Source organism: Gorilla gorilla, chromosome 3 (genome assembly GCF_029281585.2).
Source record: "Gorilla gorilla gorilla isolate KB3781 chromosome 3, NHGRI_mGorGor1-v2.1_pri, whole genome shotgun sequence".
Classification (NCBI taxonomy): domain Eukaryota; kingdom Metazoa; phylum Chordata; class Mammalia; order Primates; family Hominidae; genus Gorilla; species Gorilla gorilla.
The window spans coordinates 28,685,685-28,712,699 of NC_073227.2; the positions used below are offsets into that span (position 1 = coordinate 28,685,685).

The 27,015-nt window shown below is 34.5% G+C and overlaps 1 protein-coding gene across 4 annotated transcripts in view; it reads left to right on the forward strand.

The window, feature by feature from the left end:
- SLIT2 (slit guidance ligand 2) overlaps window positions 1-27,015 on the forward strand; it is a 368,351-nt gene that overhangs the window by 240,750 nt on the left and 100,586 nt on the right. For all 4 annotated transcript variants that reach the window (XM_019025924.4, XM_019025925.4, XM_055385658.2 and 1 more), the window contains exons 10-12: window positions 17,348-17,419; window positions 17,917-17,988; window positions 25,788-25,859. In XM_019025924.4, the coding sequence (XP_018881469.1) occupies window positions 17,348-17,419; window positions 17,917-17,988; window positions 25,788-25,859 (216 nt within the window). The remainder of the gene's footprint in view (window positions 1-17,347; window positions 17,420-17,916; window positions 17,989-25,787; window positions 25,860-27,015) is intronic.

Here is a 27,015-nt window from a genome sequence, read left to right on the forward strand (position 1 = left end):
GTTGAACCTGATAAGAATAACAGGATAATGTTGAGGCATCATGAAAAATAATGCCCTAAAGAATACATCTCCATCTGATTTTAAAACTACAGATTACTGAAGATGTTTACACTTGGTGGGAAGATATTAGATATGATAAAGTAAATAGTAGAACGAAATACTAAATTTTCTCATAAGGGAATTATATAGTCATCTATGCAGGCACAAACATTTATTAAGTGACTATTTACTACCTAAAGGCACCATTAATTTTCCCGAGATCGTCCATCAAGTGGTTAGCAAATGTGACATGCAAATTGAAAACTATTAAATGAGATACACAGTGAAAAACATAATAAGAGATGAACACATCAAGTTCAAGGTCTTACAAAGGGCATGAAGTTGAGGGCAAGGTACGATGGTTAACTAGAGTCAGAAAGTTTTAGTTGGAACCCCAGGTTTACCTATCATTTACTATTTGTGAGACCATGGACAAGTTACTTATCCTCTGAGACCCTGTATCCCATCTAAAACTAAGGGCGGTTGTCAGTTTGATGTGAAATAATTAACACACATAGAGCTATGTGTGCTTAGCATATAGTAATCATTCCAGAAATGATAACTCAAGCATAGAAGTCTTTGTGTAGAAATAACACTGAGCTAGGGCTTGAAAGATAGGTAGTGAATGAAACTACAGAGGTGAGGACAAGGCTTTCAGAGTTAATGTAACATCATGAGCTAGGCAGTAGGAATGAAAGTACAAGATGTAATCAAATAGGAATTCAGCTTGCCTGATATTTGGTATATGAGATAGTACCAGGAAATAAGTTGTAAATATACATTGGAGTCAGTTCATGGATGGCCATGTTGATATAAGGATCTTGGATTTTATTTGGAATGCATTTGAGCATAGGAGTTTTAATCTGAATTTTCTAGAATAATTGGTCCGATGGCTGTGTGCCAGTGATTTGACAAAAGGAGAGAATGCAAGGCAGAAGGCCTCTTTGGAGGCTATTTCTTTGGTCCAGTGGAGATGTCAGAAGAGTAGGAGCTAGTCAGTGGTAGTAGGAATGGTGATGTGGAAACAGCTATGATAGCAAACATAGTAGCAGAATTCATGGGATTTGGCATTTGATGAGATAAAGGAGTAATGGAGAAAAATAAACCAGACTCTGCCAGAGTTTCAAGTATGAGTGATGCGGAGGTTGTGGTTACATCATTGTGTATAAGAAAGTGAGAAGCGGGACCAAAACTGGAAAGGAAGATGACAGTGAACTCAATTTGTGAAATACTAAAGGACCAGTGACACATTTAGAAGTACAAAAATTGGGCTGGGCACAGTGGATCATGCCTGTAATCCCAGCACTTTGGGAGGACAAGGCAGGCAGATCACGAGGTCAGGAGATCCAGACCATCCTGGCTAACACAGTGAAACCCTGTCTCTACTAAAAAATACAACAAAAATTAGCCGGGCGTGGTGGTGGGCGCCTGTAGTCTCATCTACTCGGGAGGCTGAGGCAGGAGAATGGCGTGAACCCGGGGACAATGCTTGTAGTGAGCCGAGATAGTGCTACTGCACTCCAGCCTGGGTGACAGAGCTAGACTCCGTCTCAAAAAAAAAAAGTACTTAAATAATACAGACTATAATAATTTTGGAGCAAGCAAGACAAGGACTTGAGGCAAAAATTTTGGAGTAATTAACATAATAGAAAACACTCAATATTTGAAACCATCAACTGTCTAATGAAAAGGAGAGTAAGAGAGGAGAAGCTCAAGAACCTAAATAAAAATAGCAGAGGGCTCTGATAAGTAAGGGAGGAAGAGACTTCTAGGAAAAATGATCTCCAGAGGCAAATATTGCTGCCAGTTAACCAAGCTGGGGTCTGAGACAAGGTCTTGGAATTTGACCTGCATATTGTTCTTAGAAGGTTCCATTTTGATAGAGTGGTAGGTCAATGAGCCACCTTTCAGACTGTAAAGAAGTATTGATTAATATTCAAGAGAGTAGATAAGCCACAGTTTGAATAGTTTGGCTGAGAAAGGATTTTTTGAAAAAGACAATTGTTGCTCTGTAATGGACAAATTTGGGTTAATTCTAAGATGCAGAAACCTGTCATCATTAGAAAGTCAGAAAGAATGAGTTTAGAGAGAAACGAGAGTGTGAGAGTTATATAAGATACATGTGGGAGCAAGATCAATCTGGACACAGGAGCGAATTGGTCAAATCCAGATCATAGGGAAGGGGAACAAAAAGCTGTTACAGGTTGATAAAAGGAGAAGAGTAAGATGGAGACATAACATATTCATATAGCAATATGAAACATTTAAAATGGTTTTCTTATGTAGTCTATTTTATTTCTTATGATCATCATTTTCTTCTACTTTGTATGTGCTATAGATTTTGTATGATGGTGGGATTTAGTTGCATTAAAGTTATACTAAATAATATGTCCCGTGGACTTTGCCTAAATTGAGAAGGTGGTATGTCAGGTAAAGCTACAATAAATTAAATTTATGAGGAGAGATGAAAACGTGTGAAACTGCTTGTGAATTTTACTTCCCTGATTATTACATTATCAGCTTTATCAGTAGAGCATCTGGTAATAAATAATATTGATCCTCAACTCAACAAGATAATTCCATTTTCATTCATTATAGTGGCATAACTTACTAGTTTAGTAATTTATTTCTTTTATTACTCTTTTATTTTTTATAACAAAGAACATCACTAAGATTATTAAATGTGGAAATATCTTTATAGATGGCAGGTTTTTATTCCGTGGTGAACTGAAAATTATAAACTCTCCCCATTTTATTCAAATATATTTTCATATCTGAATTTTACCATAAATTGTTGGTTGAGTTTCTTTATTGCAAGTTATGAGATATTTCATTCAATAATTTTGACTTGATTCTCCACTGTGTGATATGTCTTTATTCTTACAACTGTCTCATGATATAATTCTAATGAAAAGAAAGTATATGTATGCCATATATGAGTGATCAACTGCCTATAAATCTAAGTAGAAAATAATGACTCATTTTTTCTGCTTTCTGTTTCCAGCTACAAATTCATACTTCTGCTATTTGGTAACACAATTATTTGTTAAGCAATAGAAGGAAAATATTCCTTTAAAGTCAGAATTAGAATAATTTGGAGAAGGAATAATAGAAAGAGACTGACATTTATTAAATACTTGCAATGTTGGACTGCAGTTGGATCGCAATGTTGGCTTGTGCACATTTGATCTTCTCATTGACCTGGTGATGGGGATATTTATGAAATTAAATAAAATAGTAAAACTAATGCAGAAGCACAGGTCAGATAAAGGCTCGTGGTTTTCTCCAACAGGCCTCATTATACTGATCATGTTACCACAGTGCAGAAGCTCCCCTCTTGTTTACAGGTTAGAATCTGCTTTTGACTGTCCCTAATTATCATATTTTGTAATTATATACTATTGTGTGTTTATTTTTAGATATCTATCTCTTCTACTAAAGTAAACGTTCTATGAAGGCAGGAACCAGTTCTGTTCTTATCACTACTGATTACCCAGCAAAAAATCTAGTACCTTGGCACATAGTGGGCACTTGATAAATATTTATTGGATAAATGGAATAATTTAAAAATTAATCAGACATTTGGAACAGATTTGTCTCTGAAAAGATGAAGCTGTATTAACCAAGTTTGATAAATAGAACCAGAGGAACAGCCTATTATCTCCCTGTAGACAAACTGGTAATTTTTAAGCATAAAATCAGCAAGAGAAAAAGTAAATGAATAGAATTTTTAATAGCATGGGCTAAAATGGGTCTAGAATACTAAAAATTCATTAAATTTCCCTGTTCTGCATACTTACTTGGATTTCCGCTCTTTAAATATTTCTGAGATTGTTTTTTTCTATTCTCGGCTGACCAACTCAGCATTTAATAGGTACCCTATTATGGAGCTATATTAATTTAATCGTCTTACAGATGTCTTAGACATCTTTCTCTACAGTCATATTCCCTCTCTAATGAAGCCTGTAGACATTTAACTCAAATCTTTCAAAGACTGAGAACTTTGTTGTTTAAAAAAAACTTGGGAAAAAAAAACAGGCTCAAAAAACTTAGAAATTTTGTGAAAACCTTCAATTGTGAAGTGGCTAAAATGGCTTCAATCATACATTTGCTTGACTCTCAAGCCCATGGTCCTTCCTTGATCAAGCTATAAAAGAGGTAGGCATAGCTTGGTCTTGTTGGAATGTCATTAAAGGAAAAATTTTCAAAATCATGAAGAGAGAATGACTGATACTCCGACAAAAAGGACAAGAGAAATTTTAAGAAACTTACCTATGAAGAGAACGTAGAATGAACAGAGAGAAAGACAAGGCATTAAGATACAGGATTGTTTGCAAAACTAAGAGCTGTTTTATATTACTTTATATCTGTAACTATTACAATGTCATCTTTCCTATTCTCCATTAAATGTTCTCTTATTTCCCTGAATCTTCTCCACACAGCACTTACCACAGTTTAACTTGTTATTTGAAAATGAAAAACTCTCCTATTAAACTGCAGACTGGGTAAATGTAGACCATGACTTTCCCTCACCATTTCTGCCCCAATACTTAGCATACCATGGGTGGGGAAGACAGTGTTGGGAGCAGGGGACGGAGATCTTGGACACACAATCTGGAGAGCTTGCAGGCCTCCATTCTTTATACTAAAAAAACAAAAACAAAAAAAAAACAAACGGGTGTGCTGGATCACGCCTGTAATCTCAGCACTTTTAGAGGCCGAGGCGGGCAGATCACGAGGTCAGGAGATCAACACCATCCTGGCCAAAATGGTGAAACCCTGTCTCTACTAAAAATACAAAAAATTAGCCAGGCGTGGCAGTGTGTGCCTGTAGTCCCAGCTACTTGGGAGGCTGAGGCAGGAGAATTGCTTGAACCTGGGAGGCGGAGGCAGCAGTCAGCCGAGATGGTGCCACTGGACTCCAGCCTGGGCAACAGAGCGAGGCTCCGTCTCAAAAATAAATAAATAAAATAAAAAATAAAATGTGACAAAGCAATGTGGACTAATGAAGAAAATATAGAAGGGGAAAAAGTAGAACATATAATGTAAGCTAAACCTAGCTGTAAAAGGGAAAGCTGTTTGCTGCCTTGGGGTCATCCCAGCACTTTGCTGCGTTGAACTATGCTAGTTGAAAACCTTATTCTTCAATAGTTGCAATGCCTCCTTTGAGTCTGTACATGATCTGGTCTATGGCAACACAATCATTAATAGCAAATTGATTCTGACTGTATCAAATCTTAAGAATTAATTACTTAGATCACCTTTTGAGGTATACAATTTTGAATGCGATGTGATAGATTGCTATGAAGTTGATATTTAGTTCTCTTCAATCTAGTTATAGATTTCCTGTGGCATATTGCCTTTTCAAACCATTATACAGAAATTTCATAAATCATGGAGAATATTTAGTAAGAATGTAAGTTATAACAATTTGGTTTGTTGTGTTTGCTCCTACGTCCGCCTGCCTTTACTCTTTGCTGCCTTTTTCAGGGGCTCCAGCTCCATCCATGTTGCTGGAGAGGACATGATTTCATTCATTTTTATGGCTGTATATTCTACCGTGTCACATATGTTCCACATTTTCTTTATTCAATCAACCATTGATGGACACTTAGGTTAGTTCCATGGCTTTGCTATTGTGAATACTGCTACGATAAACATATGAGTGAAAGTGTCTTATATAATGATTTCTTTTCCTTTGGGTAGATACCCAGTAGTAGGATTGATAGGTCAAGTAATAGTTTTATTTTTTGTTCTTTGAGAAATCTCTGTACTATTTTCCATAGAGGTTGAATGTTGAACTAACTTGCATTCCTACCAACAGTATATAAGCATTCCCTTTTCTCTGCATCCACACCATCATCTTACACAAGTCAGAATGGCTGTTATTAACAATTGCTATTATTTACCTGATGATTAGTGATGTTGAGCATTTTTTTATGTTTGTTGGCTGCTTACATGTCTTCTTTTGAGAAATACTTGTTCATATCATTTGCACACATTTTAATGGGATTGTTTATTTTTTCTTGAGTTGTTAGAGTTCCTTGTAGATTCTGGATATTAGTTCTTTGTTGTAGGTATATGTTGCAAATATAATTTTAAAAGTGTCTTTTTCTGTTCATTTCTGTTTAGATAACTACCTCCCATATACGCTTAAACTTTTTGCTTTCTATTTCTGCATTTGTCCCGCTCAAAATATTGAATCCTTAATTTATTAAATAATACTCAATTTTGAGTCCACATATTTCAAAGTCATCTGACTTTGTTTTTTGTTTGTTTGTTTGTTTGTTTGTTTTTGAGACAGAGTCTCGCTCTGTCACCCAGGCTGGAGTGCAGTGGCACCTTCTTGGCTTACTGCAAACTCCGCCTCCTGGGTTCACGCCATTCTCCTGCTCAGCCTCCTGAGTAGCTGGGACTACAGGCGCCCCCCAGCATACCCAGCTAGTTCTTTGTATTTTTAGTAGAGATGGGGTTTCACTGTGTTAGCCAGGATGGTCTGGGTCTCCTGACCTCGTGATCTGCCCGCCTCAGCCTCCCAAAGTGCTGGGATTACAGGGACACCACGCCCTGCCCAGAGTCATCTGACTTTTTATATGTAAAGATATGCAAGTTAGATTTGACCAACTTGCCTTGAGCCTATTATGTACTGGCTGATTTAAAATAATTATAAGTACTCATCAAAGTATGAATTTTTGATTGATTAGCATGTATTTAGTAATATTTCAACCAGCAGAATATCTATCATGCTGTGCAAGTAGTTTATTTTAATTATGCTAAATGTTAAAAAATACAGTACAAAATTTGACTAATTTTTTTACAGCACATATGGATGAACTTGACTACTATTCAGACAATATTGGTAAAATAAGTAAGGCAAATAATACCATTTTTTAAATGTAACATGGTATGAAAGAAATAGTCAATATTCTGAGTTTGCCTTGTTAAATAACAAGTAGGTTGGAAATTTCAAAGTGCAATTGTTTTCACTTTGAAAGAACTTTATTGTTTCATTGTGAAAATATTTTAAAACATAAACATATTTAACTTAAGGATAATAAAATGTAATGGAAATCGGCGTAATTTAGAAAATGTTATAAAAGTTAAAATTTGAGCAATTCCACTTTAGTTCATAATTTTATTACAGCACTTCTTAACACATGGAGCATTTGTTAGCATTTTGCAGTTTTACACATTCCTGATATTATTGCTACTTCAAATCCACTCACAAATTAGCTAGCCTACAGCATTACTGTCGCTTCACATTTTATGTTTTTATAACTTTGTGCTTTTCAGGCAAGCTAATATGAAAACACTCTCAATATTTTATGCCTGTTAGAAATATAGATGACATAGTATTTTTAAAAAGTGTCTTGTATCATACATAATAAAAACCTTCTTTATGATAAAAAAATTTTTCAAAAATGTTAAATTGTTTATTTCACTTAATTCCCATGGAAACACTATGTAGGAAACTATACGTCTCCTAAAGGTTAGGAAAATTCTTTTAATTTTTTTGTAGTGTAGAAAATAGTTTTGTTAGTTTTTAAAGTGAAAACCTGGTTTGAGATAAGAAGCTATCACGCCAATGCAGGCAATTAGAATTGCGTTCTCAAATTTTCTTCTGAGATCCTCACAATAGCAGAAACTACATACGTATCTCCTATGTACTATGAAAGTACTAATTTTTCCTCTATCAAATATAACTTGCCTAGAAATGTCATTAAATAAACAATCCTATGATTAAACAAGTCAGTATTATTTTATCTCTGATTCTGTGCTAATATATATATGGTTAGAAAAACAAAATGCAATGATTCTTCTCTAGATTATTTTTATGTGAGTTTAGTAGTCTTACTGTCATTGTATGTGAAAGAATTTTTTATGTAAACATCATTCATTATTATTATTTTTATTTTCTTGTGTTTTTGGATTATATTTTCCCAAGTTTTCATATTATGATTTCATCAGGTAAGCCCAGAAAAAGAAAATATTTTGGCTTCCTACAGACACAGAGCACCTCATTACTCAACATACAAAATAGTGTTCTACAATATGTTTCCACAGAAGAAGCTTCTCATGTTAATTTTTTTTGGGGGGAGGAGGTTGAGATCTCACTCTGTCACCTAGGCTGGAGTGCAGTGGCATGATCTCGGCTCACTGCAACCTCCGCCTCCAGGGCTCAAGCAGTCCTCCCACCTCAGCCTCCCATGTAGCTGGGACTACAAGTGCATGCCACCACACCTGGCTAATTTTTTGTCTTTTGGGTAGAGGTGGGGTTTCACCTTGTTGCCTGGGTTGGTCTTGAACTCCTGAGCTCAAGTGATCTGCCTGCCTCGGCCTCTCAAAGTGCTGGAATTACAAGTGTGACCCACCACACCCGGCAGATTCTCATGTTAATTCTTAGTTATCGGTAGCCACACTCAGTGTACTCCTTATAGCAACTTTGATAGCTCCACAGCAAAACAGTGTAAAAAGAATTATGTAAAATACATTTATAGATGAAACCATGCATGTAGTTCCGCAGGCCATTATTGAGTTCACTATTAATCATTTGAGTGTTTTCATCTATATTTTGGTAAAATTCCTAATTGTATATGCATATCTCGAGCAGTCTTTAATTGTCATTGAAAGAATAATTGAAGAGAAAGAATTATACTATTGAAAGAATAGTAGAAAAATTATCTTCAAAAGGCTTCATATATCCACTATGTGCAGAGAAACCATTTTCATGAAGACTTTGTGTTCATGATAAGAAAATTCTCCATTTGTATTCATTTTTTGCAACTTATTTCTTTCTTGTACCTAATTTCCCAAGAAGTTATTTAGGTAACATACATGTTATACATACATATACTCACACACACACAAATGTTGTACATGTGTTTTTGTTAAATTGTGTGATAACTTAAGCAGAAAACTATATAATACCTTTCTCAAAAGAAAAATGTAGAAGATAGAATCAAACTTTTGTAATATTAGTTGAGAAGTAAAACTGAATATAATAACATTATAAATAAATTGGAGAAAAAGAAATATTAAAATAAGCACAGAGATTATGGTAAGGACAGACAGAAACTCCAACTGGTTTCTCTTCAAAAGTCCAAGGAATCTAGTGAGTACTATTGCAACACAAGAAGCACATGCAGAAAAGTAGCGTTTTAAAAAAGTACTTCTACATACTCAACAAAGATTTCTGAGTGCTTGCTCTGCATCAGGCATTATGGATGAAAGGGGAGAGTCTCAACCTTCAAAATGTTTACAGTGCAGAGAATTGAAGCTTTACACAAACAGAATTTTAAACATGAGATAAGTAGTAAAATATGTGTGCACAAAAAACAAAGAGGGAGGGCTACCTTGATCTGCCTTGGAGAATCAAATAATCTTCAGGAATTAGGATGTGTTTTGCAGGCAGAGAACTTGAGGGCTTTTTTAGACATAAGAAGCTGCATGTGCAGAGTCCCAGGAAAATGATAGAGCAGTGTGTTTTTGGAAAAATTAAAATTTGCAGTTGTTAGAATATAAAGTGGAAGTCAAATCTTGAAGAAGAGACTGTCCTGATGGCGATAGAATATGAGGGAAATTTTCTAGCAAGGTAGTAGCATGATTAGATTTCCTTGATAGAAAAATCACTAACATGGAATGGAGGGTGGTTTGAAAGAAAGGAGCCCACTGAGAATGCACTAGCAACAGACTCTATAAGGGATGATGAAGGCAGGCCTAGCAGCAGATAGTGATGGGAAGTTATTCCAAGAGGTGGCTCTAGTGCTCATGCAGTTCATTCCCCTAAAACTTCTATGGGAAAAAAATGCAGGCCCCCTCAAATGTAAAATAAGACTCATGTAGCCTCTAACATAAGACTGAAGACATCTGGGGCATAGTCACAATGTTATTTATTCTCATAATTAGTAAAAGTGTCATTTGCATTTTAGCAATTATGTTATAGATTGATGGTTAATCAGCTAGAATGACAGGTGAAAAATTATGTAGTTCATATTTTACTAGTGATCAGCATTATTTAAATTTTAGGAAAAAGATGTTATACAATGTGGAGAATAACTCAGTACAGGGGTGGAGAATAATGAGAACTACTGTCTGCTTATTGAATAATACTGTTAAACAAGTGATACAGAAAGATGATTTTTGTAATTTTTTAAAACTAAAATTATTAGCAAGCTGGAGAGTTAGCTCAGTGTCTAATTCGTAGTAAGTGTCTAAAATTTTTAGTTATTAATGAGAAATAAAACAACAAAACTTCTAAGTGTTTTTCTTTCTTGGGTTGATTTAAAAATATATATATGAAAACATAATGATAGTGACATATTCTCTCCCCCTGAAATCTGTGGGCCATGTGCCTAAGCCCATTTTTTCCCTCCTGAGTCTACACCATTTGGTTGCATCTATTGAGTGTATCTTTATATTTGAATATGTGTCCTTGTGAATACATGCATGAAAATTTTAACACATATTCAAAAGGTGCACACATAGATATTTTTGTCTTGCCTTAAATGCTTAAAGACCAAATGGAAAATGAGGCGTTTCTCTCCTATAAAAACACCAACTGAATTTACACTCAGGGGAATATATTTTAGAATGACATCACAAAATGTAAAATAAAATTTAAAAATGAGTACTTTTGAGGAACAAGGAATCCCAAGACAGAAACTGATGAGAATCAATTAGTATTGACACAATCCTAAGGCAAAACTTCTAGCTGTATGCCTAGAAGTATCACTCTAGGGCTAATATTCACTAAGCCGCTGAAGATATTTATTAAATTTGCAAAGTTCTGGAAACTGCAATTATAAAACAAATAATGCTGTAGGCTAAAATATGTTGGATCATTTTATGTAGAAATATATGAAAGATTTTAATGACATGATTTACTGCTAAAGTTGGAAGTAACATTCCAAAAATAGAAAATACTTAATTTACAATTATATGTAATAGGCAAGCTAATCCTTAACATCAAAGAAAAGGAATATCGTCTTCCTCCTTTTCAAATGATGGGCCAATCTTACCTATGAGGAGAATGTGTTGGCTACAGTGGACAACTTAAGATTCAGAAGCTAGTCATTCTGCCTCCCCTTCCCTTACCCCATTAAGACTATGCTCTATTCTGTGGCAGCTGCTTTTGCCATTTACGTTAAAAGCAGATGGAGAAAACGCGAAGAACGGTCAGTTTTATTGCCATGTATAATCAGCATCTGGGCTGTATGTTACAGACACAATCAATCCAAAGACATATTTTACTGGGTATTATAAAAACTTTTTGTGTTTCTAAGGCAGTCCCCAAATTACAGATAGTGCTATATTTTAATCCTCTTGATTACAGAGATTGCAGCCAGTTATATTGTTTCAGCTTCAATGTGAATGATGTATGTGTGTATGTGTTTATTATACAGTTACTGAGTTATCTGTAAAACTGTACTGCTAATTTGTTTAAAAACATGATTTGGGACCATATATATTTATTTCACACTAGAAATCAAATCATGTGTGAGATTTATATATACACATATAATTTTATAATGTATGTGTGGGGGTGTGTGGGTGTGTGTGGGGGTGTGATGTTGCAATAGTCCCCCCTCTTCCACAGTTTTGCTCTACATGGTTTCTGTTACCCATGGTCAACCTCAGTCTGAAAATATTAATGTATTTTGAGAGAGACCACATTCACATAACATTTATTATAGTATATTGTAATAATTGTTGTATTTTATTATTATTGTTAATCTCTTTAAACTTGATCACAGGCATATAGGAAAAAAAAGCGTATATAGGGTTCAGTACAATCTGCGGTTTCAGACATTCAGGGGGTCTTGGAATGCATCCCCTGTGGGTAAGGGGAGTCTACCGTATATGCTGTAGACTTTTTATTATTTAATATATTGTGCTATATATTATATTTTTGATTGCATATACATATTTTTATTACTTCACTATTTTTGTATAAGAAATAAAATACCGTATTTTTTTCTACATCTCATGCAATTTTTAGAAAACGTTTATGGTAAGTTCTATTCTCCCCATTTTTCAGGAAGAGAAACTGAGACACAGAGAAAGAAAATAGCTTTTGTAAGGTCCAGAGAGCTAATCAGCTGCAGATCCAGAATTTAGTCCATGTCTATATAAGTGCAAAGCTCATACTTTTCATTGCTAAATGACACACCTTGAAAAATTCTATGTATGTCTATAAAATGTAGAAATATCTCTTGAGGAGGGCTATTGAAGATTTGGCATGTGGATGTTATTTTATATAGTTTGTCAAAATAACACGATTTTAAAACATTGAAAATGATGTCTAGGAATTGAATGCTAGAGAGCTGAAAACGTCATTTAAAGTGCTAATACTGTTTAATATCTTGTAAATGTCTTTAGAACTAGTTTTTTAATTGTCCAGTCATACACACTGCATGTTGTATATACTCTGCTGTTGTAAGATCTGCTCACCAAAACCATTAGTGTATTTTATGTGTTACAGAGCCCATCAGTCCACAAGTGGCAGAATTAGACTTCATTGAGCTAAAAGATAGCTGCACATAATTAACATATTCTAAGGGTCTTGTGTTTTAAAGCAGAGGGATATTTCACCATTTTTTATTTTCTATAATTTTTGAAATAGACACCAGAACGTGTTATATATTGTGGGTAGTTCATTCTTTAGGAACTTTAAAGTCGTGAAGACATGTGTAATGAGGTAGCAGTAATTAGAAGGCAAGAGAAAAAAATTGTAGAAGTGGAGACAGAATGGGAAGAAGTCTTTTATTGGATAAACATACTTTTGAGTTATTTTTATTGGTGCAGTTAGAAAACTGTCTTCATCTTCTCATATACTGAGCATGTAACTAAAATTTCCTTCTACATTTGAAAGAGTAGTAACAGCCATTGCTTTGGTTTCATGTGTGTGTGTATGTAAACACACAAACACATACAGTGATAAAATGTTATGCAATCATTTACATAAACTATGTGGAGAAAAAGGTGTTGGCTCCTTTTACATGGAAAAGTCTTTCTTGTAGTATGTGCTTTACAGTACTTTCTTCCCCTAATCACTTTCTAAATCTATTTTTACTTTGAAACTCAAGATATTGAATTTTCTCCGAAGGACTGACATTTGAAAATCTCTTAATTATGGTGGATTTTATCCATGGCATGCAAATATATCTTAGCGATTATACTATCTATTTTTGGAATCCCAGAATGTTTTTAATTAGGTTCTTTATGGAACAATGGATTCAAATTTGCACTCTATAAAATTCAGCAGCTTCTATGCTATTAAAGCACAGATTACAGGACAGCAATGCTAGAAAATGTAAATTTTATTTGCCCTTTCCTTTTACCTCAACCTGAAAACTTTATTATTTCACTTCTTTATTTTTTATAATCTGATTTAAATATGTTTTCCTCTTTTTGTAGGACAAAGGACATCATTTGAGATGTGTGTTGGGTTTAGTTTATCAAATATATTCTAAAATTCTTACAATGAAAAGGAAAACCCCTTTATTCTAAAGACCCAAAAGTTTGCAATAAGTACACATTAGTTTATTGTTTCTCCACTAAATAAGAGACAACAGACATTTTATAATATATTAAAATTTATTGTTTGACATCTGTCCATGGTAGAATATTTTCCTGCTTGAGAATCTGTCCCTCTGAATGAAGGATGCAATTACGTTTTGCCTTAATGAACTGCTGAGACAGTGCAATAAAAACCAGTTCACTGCTGAGTCAGTGTGAATAACAACGTAAACTCTGTTTCAAATACTTTTTTTGGAACAAGATTGAAAATAGATAAATGAATAAAAGTAAACAAGTCCATGGTACATGTCATTGTACAGCTTTCTGTGGTACATGTAAATGCAATAATTTGCAATGTGAAGATCAAGTCCTTGGTACATTGCAATAACAGATGATTCATGCAGCATGACTCAAGTGTGTCTGAAATATTGTTTTTGCATATAAAAATATAATGCCATTTTATCATGACTCCTCTTTGTTTTATAACTTTCTGAGTATGCAGCATTTTCAAAAAACAAGGCTTTATTTATTGTATAATTTGGGTTTTTTGGCGACAATCAGTGAAATTAGTTGTAGATTAATTACAGAAATAATCATAACATATATTTGAGTGTCATTAGAAAAATTAGTGATCATTACGAGTATTCTAGTTTGAGACTTTAAAATAATAAATGAATTTTAAATTTTCCAGGGAAAATCTTCAGTTATATTAAATTATAGAGTTAGTTTGGCCACATTTGTGAGTTAAGGTTATTGACATTTTAGAAGTCTCTATGCTGAATATAGCATTTAAAAATACTTACATTGGAGAAATTCGTTTTGAAATCTAACTGCAAAATAAGATTATTTATCAATAAAACTTTCACAAATGTATGAACATCTCTGTTTTTTGATTATCATTGAATTCCAGTTATATAGCTTAATATTTTGTACAGAGTAGACATTAAATATTTATAGGGTGAATGAATGAATTAATGATTATTGGTTTCTTTAGATTATTTTCAAGAACCTGAAATAATATCTATGAAAAGTAGTATATGAACTAGCTTTGCATTACTATTAAAAGAAATCTACTAGTCACTAAGAGCTATTAATTTTTTCTCATCATAGCACTACGTTATTGTGAGCAAATCTTTAATACATTGAAATAATACTTAATTGACCAAGACATGAAGAGTCTTCCAACGAATCAGTATTATTCCATCTGTAGCTCGTATTCTCTGTATTTTTATTGATTACATTTTAAGCTTAAAATTTTACTATAAGAATGAGTAAAGGCCAAAAAGAATTTCTCTTAACTGTCAATCAAAACATTCTAATCAATAAAGTAACAGGCGAATGATTTACATGTCCTACACTCTATTTAGAGCTTTTGAAAAAAAACTCCCTTTCTTATGACATAGATAAATAATACAGAAGACAAATTCATATTTCCATCATACAGTTTATTTACTGTCTTCTGGAGTAAATCCACCTATTAGGAGCCAAGAACGCAGTTAGCAGGGATATGTGAAAACGAATAGAATATAGTGGAATAAGAACAGAGGAGTTAAGAGGATGTCCTTGGGTATGTAGGAAAAGGCACAACTTATTATACCTAAGAAAATAAGGAAAGGATTTAAAAGGAGGCCATGCTTTCACTGTCTTAAAATAACTAAGCATTGTTAATATCAATACTAGTATAAAAGTATCACTAATATATACATGTCTGATAATAAGAAAGAATTAAGGAAATAGGGTATGTTTCAACAGTGGAATATTATGAAGGCATTAAAAGTAATGTCTTACAAAATGTTAAATGATATAGCAATACATGTATGATATGTTATTGGATGTAAAGACAATACACCCAATTCTATTTGTAGTAATACCTCAATTACATAAAATATGCTCAAAATTCTATATGCAGTAATACTCAATTATATAAAATAAATACGCATAAATAAATATGCAAGCAAAAAAACGCTAAAGTCAAACTCCCTGATCTGAGTAGGGCATTATGGATTTAGTTTTTTAACCATATTTTTACATTTTCCAAGTACAGTGAGCACCAAGGAGATAGAGTGTCTCATCAAAGGGAAAAAAGATTGTTAGTAATATCAAATGTTACAGTGAGTTCAAGAGCAGCGAAAACTGAGGAAACCCATTGAATGGTGAAATAAAGAGGTCAGAGAATGAACCCTGATACTGTTGAAGAAAAACCATAGCACCATGAGAAGGGCTTTGAAATCAGAAAAGACCAAAATTTTGGCAATTTCATTTAATGTCCTAGGGATAATTTGTTTTGATTTTATTTTCATTAAATGTTACGCGTGTGTATGTGCATGTGTGTGTGTGTGTATGCGTTAAAGTATTACCAACATTCGATAAAAATGAATTAATGTATATGACACATATATGGTCACTATGTTGTCATGATATTTATTCATATTTAAATATATACAAGTATGTATACATACATATATATATAATATATATGCATATATTTTTTCAAATCCGGGCGGGAAAGTGGAGCTCATGCTAGTTGAGCTTTATTTTCCTATTGAAAGTGAACTCTATTTTTCTGTTGAAAAACAAAGGGATTTAATGTAGAGAATAGACTGAACAGTTGAAGGAAGGTAACAGGGAAAAAACTGCTACCAACCCAGGTCTATAAGGACAGAAGAAGCTGGTATTTTATAAAATTAGGAGGTGGCACCAACGGAAAGTAAAATTAGGAAGGAGACGAGACCACTGCTGTGGACATCCCCTGAGACAGAGAAGGGAAGAAATATCCTGGCTTCTTCTCCCCGCCAACCTTTCACCACCCTACCAGTGTCTGTCACTGGCAAATCTCACAGTAGCCTGTTGGCAAGTGAGCCTGGGATATATGGTTCACTGGAGTCAGCTCTTTGGGAGACAGAGCAGAACAGAGGAGAAGGGGATGGGAAATGATCATAACGATGTTTCTTTGGAGAGAAAGGAGGCTGAGAAGCAACATTTTTTTGATAGACTAAAATATGTACCAAAAGACTTCATGCAATCTACTTATTTGTGCGTTTCATAACTAGGTGGGTAAAATCTTGTCTTTCTCTGTTAGCAGGACCATAGAATAGATGATATCAGTTATTTTCAACTCTGTGATTTTAGTATACCATAAAAATACTTCAGTTGTGCTCAAATGCACTTTGCTGCAGTGGTTTTTATGTGAAATATTCACAAAATGAATCCACAGAGTCTAGACTGTCTTACTGAAAATATCTGTAGCATATATGGATTTATAATTTAACATTTTTCCTTATAAGAAGCTTCAAAATTAATTTTGTGAGTATAAAATTGTTTTTTAACCTATAATATGCTTTCCGTAGAGGAAATAAAAGGTTTATAAAATTTAATATTCAACTGTAATCTTCTTTGTGGAAGAGTTATGATTGTATCTAAAATATGTAATAGATCTATTCAGTATTTCTACCTACTTCTCTAACTTATATTAAGGTAATTAAAATGTACTCCTAAGTTAGTTTCTTAAAGGTATTGTTTCTTTTGTACAAAGTCCAGACTTAAATATTGATGGATATGTAGTACTTAAAAATCTGAATATTTTAATTATTTTTATAATTGCTTTGTTTTTAATCCCAATTTGCTTCACATTTAGGGACAGAAAAATTAAATTTAGTACTTATTTTTCAGGAAAAAATATATCACTCATGAAGAACATCAACTTTACTTCTTGATGTGAATCCTGAGCTTGAATTAAACATGTCCGAGGGTTCACATTTCCATTTAAAAGTTGAATTTTTTTTCATTGCAGACGTTTGGAACAGAACACAATCAAAATCATCCCTCCTGGAGCTTTCTCACCATATAAAAAGCTTAGACGAATGTGAGTGAACAATATTCTACAATATATGTAATTTTAAAAATTATAGAGGTCATGAGACCATGCAAAGAAACTTAAGTATGAATATATAAGTGTTTGACAGCTTAAATATTAAGTGATGTGACTGTCTGATTACTAGCTCTGTAATAATATTTTAATCTTAATATCTAAACTGTAATTTTTAAAGGTCTGCAATTTAGCATATTGATTCATACAAATGTGAATGTTTATGGTCAATATATTTTGCATATGAACATATGTTCAGGTGTTCTATTGTCAAAAATAAGACATAGCATCTTATATGGGAAAGTAGACAATGGTTATTTTAAAAAGTATGATTTCTTTTTTAAATTTCTGATCCTTCAGATGTTCAATGTTGCACATTTTGGACATGTCTTGATAAGTACAAAACCAACATTTAAAAGCCATACATAGCTTTTTCCGCAGTAAATCTCACTGACATTTGATTGAATGTAACCTAACCCTATTTCTAATCTTAGCGACCTGAGCAATAATCAGATCTCTGAACTTGCACCAGATGCTTTCCAAGGACTACGCTCTCTGAATTCACTGTAAGTATTCACTGTGTCACTGAAGGAAAAGAGAAGCCACAACAAAGAGTGGTTACCTTTTTTAAATTGGGGTTTAAAAAATGCTGTCAGGTTTTTATTATGAATAATGAATTATTAATAATGTTAATTATTATTAACCACTTCTGGATCCCATTATTTTTATGGAGGACTGCTACCCATCACTAAAATTAGCCAATTTTTAGGGGTGTATATTTTATAGTTTGATCATTTTGCTGTTAGGAGAGCAAGAGTTAGATCCCCTTTTTGACCTTTTTTTATTTCTTTTTTTTTTTTTTTGAGAAGGAGTCTTGCTCTGTCGCCCAGACTGGAGTGCAGTGGCGCCATCTCGGCTCACTGCAAGCTTCACCTCCTGGGTTCATGCCATTCTCCTGCCTCAGCCTCCCGGTGGCTGGGACTACAGGCGCCTGCCACCACATCCAGCTAATTTTTTTTTTTTTTTTTTTTTTTTTTTGTATTTTTGGTAGAGATGGGATTTCACAATGTTAGCCAGGATGGTCTGGATCTCCTGACCTCGTGATCCGCCCGTCTCGGCCTCCCAAAGTGCTGGGATTACAGGCATGAGCCACCGTGCCCGGCCCATTTTTTTATTTCTAAAAGAAAAAGAAAATATTTATTTTGGAAAGCATATAGCTAGTATCTGGGGACAATATCAGTCTCCTTTGAAATGCTAGGCAAAATCTTGCTGAGAACACTTGAAGATGACCACTGAGAGGAAACCTCCACTCTTTTTCATCACCTTAATACTTTCCTAAAAGAATAAGCTTTTAATCTCTCAAAGAACAAAGATTTTAAAATATGACAGCTTTTTAATGTCAAGAGAACCTTCGAAAGATAGCTATGTAAATTAAAGAAGTTTAAAAATAAATGTATAGCAGCTGTTATTAATATTACTTCACACTTGTAAAAAAAATCTTCAAAAGTCCACCAAGTAACCTTTAGATCAGATTTAAATATTCGAAAGTGGAAGTCGGCACATTTTTATTTTGTAAGAGCCGAAACTCAGAGAAGGGTTCTTATTGATGTCAATTCCTGCCAAAATATTTCAGATATCAGAGGTCAGGGGTAGCCAATGAGAATGCCAAGATACACATGTGCGAGACCCAGATAAACCCCTGGAGTTTGTGGAACAACTTGCTGGCACTCTTTCCAAGGGGAGAACTAGATCGGAGTGCTCATCTGGGCACATGAGTCTTCCAGTTGCTATGTTAGTCTGTTAAAAAAAACAAAAACAAAACCAAAAACAAAAACAAAACACTACAGTTTTCTTTAAAAAGGAAAATGGAAAACTGTTACTTAAATGGCAGTATCTGCTTGGGTTCACTTTTGCTTCTTTTTGACTTGGAGGGTTTTGACTAGAAGAAGCACGAGATTAAAGGAACAATTGTTGGCAGAAAATATAGCGTGTAGTCATGTATTGCTCTCAGGCTGTACTGTCAGGTTCTAAAGTAACTAGGTTCAGTGTAAAACTCAGATCACCCAGTCAGATTGTCCATAAAGTACTGTTAGCACCATTCTGAACAGTAATACTATCCAGAGTAAACATTGACAACCTCCCTGTCATACAGAAGGACAAAAGGCAAATCAGCATGTCAGTTCCTGATTCTCCACAATTTTGGTCCTCAAAGATAACCATTAAATGTCAAGAAGAAGAGAAATCAGTGGGAAATTCTTATTTATATCGGCTTGCTTGCAGAGTTTGATATTAAGCTCTTTCCTTAATAATGTTAATTGACACTTCTGTGGTTGTGAGAATTAAAAGAAAATATATAAAGATATTTAAAAGTAAATTATAAATAGAACAGCTTATTATAATTTGTTACTTCTTTCAATAAATTACATTATGTTTGTTGATAAACAGGTTCCTGTAATTAATGATTATAAATTATGTAATCTAATAAACAATAAAATAGTGTGTTGTCACTCCTTTTGCTATTTGCTAACACATGTAAAATAACATGCTTGCTACATTGAAATCTAAGGCCTCATGGTGAGAGCACTCACGCACACAGTTGTTTTAGAAGGCTGTAGAAAAGCTTTATCTTTACTTGCGGATAAAGTAAACTGCAGTTAAGTCAGGGAGTTAAGTCACTGGGGTTTTTCCAGTTCAAAATGTAGCAACATATGGAAGATTACAAACTGTTTGCCAAAAGTGGAATACCTGCATAATACTGTAAAACAGATAAATTGGAAAAGAATCAAATAACTGAGTTATTTTAGAGAAAGCCCACGTGTTATAACACGTATCATTTTCCTGGTCACGTTCACAGTTTGAGTTCACTTTCCAAAGATTAAGTTATTTTCCCCTCCATAAAATATATAACTACACACACTTGCAATAGCTCTTTTCTTCACTGAACCACAGTTAATATGTTCAAAAGAAATGTATTGGGCCCAATTATGTACTAGGCCCTAGTAGAGGGTCTAGAGATGCAGAGTGACCAGAACACAAAAATCCTTGCCTCATGGAGGAGACCAGTGATAAACTGGCAAATGTGTAGTATACCTAAAATTTACCTATATTTATAGTTTTACATCTATCTGTAGATGAAAATGCTATGAATAAAAATGACAGAACAAGGGATAAGGATAGCTGTGGTTGGGGGGGAAGCTAAAACCTTAAATAAGATGATCAACAAAGACCTGAAGATTTGAGCTATGGGAGTGAACTGTGTAGATAGTGCAGATGTATAGAGGAAAGGCATTCATGACAGAGGGAACCGTTAAGTACTAAGGACGTTTAGCAGGAGTATGCTAGATGTTTCAAGAATTAGCAAAAAATATCACTGCTACTGGAGAGTAGTGGGTGCTTGAAACTGAAATGATGAAGAGAATGCAATTGTAACTACAGGTCTGAGACAGTATAATTAGGGTGGGGGAGGAAAGCCAGTGAAAGCTAGATTTGCAGAAAAGAATTGTGCTGGAGATCATGATAGTGACCAGGAGTTAAAATCTTCCAAAAGGGAGCAGAGTACTTGGGAGTATGTAGTTTACTACAAAAACCATGCAAGTACAGGGCAACACCTCTTTTTATTTAAATAAACGCTTACAAGTTTTGCTTACACCTGATATTTTAATACCATGCCTTTCTAGAACTGTACTCAAGAATATAGCCAGATTAATATAATCACTACATTTGCTAAATAAATAAAACTATTTAAAGGTGATATGATGCCAAGCACCTCTACTGCATTCTACTTAAAAAATAAAAATTTCAGCCGGGCTTGGTGGCTCACGCCTGTAATTCCAGCACTTTGGGAGGCCTAGGCAGGCGGATCACTTGAAGTCAGGAGTTCAAGACCAGCCTGGCCAACATGGTGAAACCCCGTCTCTACTGAAAATACAAAAATTAGCCAGACATGGTGGTGCATGCCTGTAATCCCAGCTACTCGGGAAGTTGAGGCACGAGAATCTCTTGAACCCAGGAGGCGAATGTTGTAGTGAGCCAAGATTGCACCACTGCACTCCAGCCTGGGCGACCAAGTGAGTCTCTGTCTCAAAAAAATAAATAAATAAATGAAAATTTCAAGTTATTTGATCACCAAATTTCATCTCTTAGCGATAAGTGGACTTCATTTACCTAATGTTTTTTAAGGCCTCTCCTACTAAGAAATGCTATACTTTTTAAATTAACATTATCATTTATTTTTATTATGTATTATATAAAATTATAATGTTATACTAATATATTGTTACATAGTATAATATGCAATATATTAACAAAACAAAAAAACATTCATCATGTCGTTTTCAGGGATTTTAAAATTTCAATGGGACATCAACAAGATTTCTATAATATTTAGTAATAATTTCTTAAGAATTCAGCATACTAGTATTTTTAGCATTGTCTGTAAACAGTTTTTATTGTTTTCTGCTTATTACTTGGAAACTTCCTTCTATAGTAACGAAACGTTTTAAGTGTAGTATCAATGTAGCATACTGCTAAGCGTATCACCTTTAGGACACTAGGTGTCTGTGTTCAAATCCTGGCTCTAGTACTTACTAGTTAGAAGCTGAGCTAGTTACTAAATTCCCTGGGTATTAGTTCTTCCATCTCTAAAATGAGGATAAAGTTACTTCCCTGCTGGCTTTGTTACAGAGTAAACATCAAGAGATAATACGTATGGCCACGGCAAATTCATCTCTTGATACAAAGCATTTTGTATGTTTCTGGATCTCAGTTATCCCAGAGAATCTTTCTTTATGCCAAAGGTCCTCAATATATGATTTTTCTCTTTTCCCATTCTTTTCATTAGCCCTTTGTAAACTATTTTAATTCACTTACTCTAATTTCCTTATTTCCTTAACTGGCTCCCAAATTCCACAGGGGTCTACAGTGGAAGACTTTAACACTGTACTTAAATTTCTGGCAACCTTTTCCTGAACTGCTGTTAACTCTCCTGCCCAGTATCTTGCATTTTGCTATAGGTTTTCAATGAAAATTAAAAGGTAGCACCTCTGTTTTGTCCTCTGCTTTATCTTTACTGTACTCTTCTAAAAATCACTGGAGTTATAATTTTCAAATGTATACATTTAAAAAAAATATAAGTATAATTTCCTTGACATTTTTTTGAATAATAAAGTATCTGCCCATAACACCTTTTTCATGATAGTCATCTTATAGGTTGCTGTTTTGGACATTTTTTTTCTCTTCAATAGGAGTTGTCTTCTGCCAGCTTTCTTTTTTGAGACGGAGTCCCGCACTGTCACCGAGGCTGGAGTACAATGGCGCAATCTCGGCTCACTGCAACCTTCACCTCCCAGGTGCAACTGATTCTCCTGCCTCAGCCTCTTGTGTAGCTGGGATTACAGGCACCTGCCACCACACTTGGCTAATTTTTTGTATTTTTAGTAGAGACAGTGTTTCACTACATTGGCCAGGCTGGTCTAGAACTCCTGACCTGGTGATCCGGCCACCTGGGCCTCCCAAAGTGCTGGGACTACAGGCATGAGCCACTGCGCCTGGCCTCTGCCAACTTTCAATAAGAGCACAAGAGCTCAAACACTGGTCACCAGCTATTGCTGCCTCTTACTGTCCTAATGCTGAAACTCACAAGGGCTAAATTGTGTTTAACGTTCTTGGCCTTCCTTATAGCAGCAGGTACAAGAGCTACCTTAAAATTTCCCTATTGTTCCAAAAGACTAGCAAAAAAAATAATCTCTATCAGAGTATATGTATATTGTACACATATAATAGTACGTATGTATATACTATCTATGTGGTATGCTGAATATAAGTCATGTATAAGAAACTGTAGAAAAGATACTCAATTAGTCATTCTTGGTATTTGGATGATATTATCCACATCCCTCATGTATTGATTTTCTTTTCAGCTGATTCCACTTTTTTCTTCCAGTTTCTTTTAAAAATTTATTTTCCTCCAACAGTGTAGGACAAATTCCCACTGGCCTTCTCTTAGTTTATATCTTTATGTGATGATATTTCTTTCCCTCATTTTTATAGATTTTGGCCCTATTTCCTGGGCTGTCGTCCAACTTCTCTATCCTGGTCTTTGGATTTTTGTATATTTTAACTACTTTTCCTTGCTGTCATTTTGATCTCATTGCTATGTAAAATACTGTACCCAGCCCTAGTCCTGCTAAACCTTTCTGGAGAAATGTCATTCCCATTACATTGAGTATTTCTTTATTATTTTTATGGTTGATACTCCATATAGCAATAATTCCTATACAGATAGATTTCCTGCATCCTAGTGTAGTTTCCTCCTTTTTTGCCATTTACCCACTTTGTCTCATTAACAATAGCATCTGTTACTTTTTAACATGGTCTTAAAGAAAGCAGTGATTTATTGAAAAAAATAATTCCACAATATAAATACGATGCATCTCCTAGCTTGTTCTCCTTTCATGCTATTTGGGCCAACCTTCAAAGCAAAAGTCTCAAGTGAACAACCTACTAAATTGTCCACCCCTTGATACTCATGCAGGTCCTCCACAATTTATATACATTTTTTATTCCTTTCTAAATTGCAGTGGATTCACAATATCAGACTCTTTGACTATTCGAAATTACTCTTTTGGATTGCCCTTTGAAGCCATACCTTCTTCATCTCAGTCATATCAGTGCCTGAGACATGGGCAGATGATGGGCATTCAAAAATGACAGATTCAATTGAATTGAGCACCAACCTTAGAATCTGGCAAAGTTACAGGCACATAGTAAGTGCACAATCTCTACTGCTGAATGAATGAATTGAAAGATATTGAATTGAATATCCCAAACTGGTGCCATCTTAATCTACTCATTTGTGTTTCCTAATGCCCTCTCTTCTCTTAATCTTGACCTCAAAATATATATTTATTCATGCCTTATCTTTTCTAATTCCCTTTCTACCTTGTTCTGGACAATATGGAATCCTCTCTTTTGTTCTTTGATTTTTAAAATGGTTTCTTCTCTAATTGATGTACTTTTCTAAAGAAATCTACGTTTTCTACAAACAAAATTGCATGTTCTATTTTATAGTTATATCATGGAATCTAAAGAGACAAATGGAATATCTCTTTACACTGTAATAGCACCCGGCTTTATTTATTCCTTTGAGGATTTTCTTCACATTTTATAATATACCTTACCTCTCTGACATCTTGAAGGAGGAATAGCTTTTCTCTCACGTATTCATCTGTCTTGTATTGTTATTTTCTTCCTTTTCAAAAAGAGATTATATACTGCTGCCAAACGTATCAATTATTTAGATTCGCATTTCAGCTTTTTCTTTATATGTTATGGCAGCCATTTGTTTATTTCCCAAAAGAATATCTCTCTGATCTTTGAAAATGATAATGTGCTTATTTTAGAGATATATTAAAATATACAACAATATGTAGATGTAAGTTCAAATCACTTCTGGATGGCAAATTATCTGCCATCTAAATATGTTTCCCTTTTATTTTGTGCATATATGTGTGTGTATATATATACACATATATATATGTATACATATATATTTATATATACATATACATATATATACATATACATATATATATATATTTTTTTTTTGAGACAAAGTCTCGCTCTGTTGCCCAGGCTGGAGTGCAGCGGCACGATCTGGGCTCATTGCAAGCTCCGCCTCCCTGGTTCATGCCATTCTCCTGCCTCAGCCTCCCAAGTAGCTGAGACTACAGGTGCCCACCACCATGCCTGGCTAATTTTTTGTATTTTTAGTAGAGATGGGGTTTCACCGTGTTAGCCAGGATGGTCTCGATCTCCTGACCTCGTGATCCGCCCGCCTCGGCCTCCCAAAGTGGTGGGATTACAGGCATGAGCCACTGTGCCTGGCCTATATGTATATATTTTTAAAACAAAACTAACATAATACTTTAACATGCTTCTTTTTTGCTTAATGTTGTATCTTGAGGACTTTTATGTCACTGTATACTCTTCTATACTTGATTCTACACTTAACATTCTTCTTTGTCATATATAGTGTGCTCTCATTACATATGAACTGTGTATGCGTGTGAGTAGAAAAACAACTTAAAAGGAAACATTTCTATGAAACGGCAATGCAAGTGGAAATGATATATACATATATAAAATGTTCTTTATTTTTCTGTTTTCCAAATGTTCTACAGTAAGCATATATCTGATCTGTAATCAGGCAAAAGACATTTGCAAATGGAGTTTGTTTACTCAGCTATAACTTTTATGATGTATTGATTGCCTGCTAGCTTCCTGTATGCCTGAGTAAATATGTATTAGATGAATTTGTTATGCAGGTTTGGTGTCTAATTTTTTTCATTTAAAACATTTTTTTCAGTGTCCTCTATGGAAATAAAATCACAGAACTCCCCAAAAGTTTATTTGAAGGACTGTTTTCCTTACAGCTCCTGTAAGTATTTGATTGTTTTGGATCTCTCGAGCCTAATAATATATATTAGCCATTTTGTTGTCTCATATTTTTATGGAGGCTTTGGAAAAATTTGACTCAAAATGATACAGTTTAACAAAATAGAAAAGAGTAGTCCAGTCAAGCTAGCATTCGTGATTATTTACTTGAAGACACAACTTTTTGGAATAGTCCCCAAACCAATTTTATCTACACTATCATGAATGTATGCATTCTGGCTGCTCTATCATTTAAAGCTTCTACAATCCCTGTCTTTGTAAAACATCTCTGTTTTAATGTAACCAGTAGTTGGAACCGAGAAAAATATGGTGATCACTTTGGGAGGCCGAGGCAGGTGGATCACGAGGTCAGGAGATCCAGACCATCCTGGCTAACACGGTGAAACCCCGTCTCTACTAACAAACAAAAAATTAGCCGGGCGTGGTGGTGGTGGGCCCCTGTAGTCCCAGCTACTCAGGAGGCTGAGGCAGGAGAATGGCGTGAACCAGGGAGGCGGAGCTTGCAATGAGCAGAGATCGCGCCACTGCACTCCAGCCTGGGCGACAGAGCGAGACTCCGTCTCAAAAAAAAAAAAAAAAAGATATGGTGATATACTCAGCAACTTTTGTCCAGAGAATCTGCAGGAGCGACAGTGCTGCAATAACTTCCTCAAACGGATGGTGTCCGGTGAGCTGTAACACACAATAGTCCTCAGACTAAACCTTTAGAGAGATAATTACCTGTAAATCAAAGACCACTCTGATTAGACAATAGATACTACTCATTTGTCTCAAAAGAAGTATTTACCATACATACTTGCAAAAAGGAGATTTAACACCATATGTTTTAATGCATGCCCATATGAAAAGTAAAGTTGGAAAAAAATGCAAATATTAAAACTTGGTGGTTAATCATCAAATTCTATTCATATCATCAGAGGACCTCATTTGGGGCACACACTGGCCTATATGCTTTAGATACAAAGATAATTGTGTTGTAATTTTTTTCTTAGTAAATCTCCCTTAAAATCCTTATGTGTACAATGTTATTTTCCCTCTGGAGTGTATTTATTTCTTGGCATTTATTTGGTAACGATTTATTACTAATCCCACAATCTTCATGTATATATATAAATATATTCCTGAATTTATAAACTTAT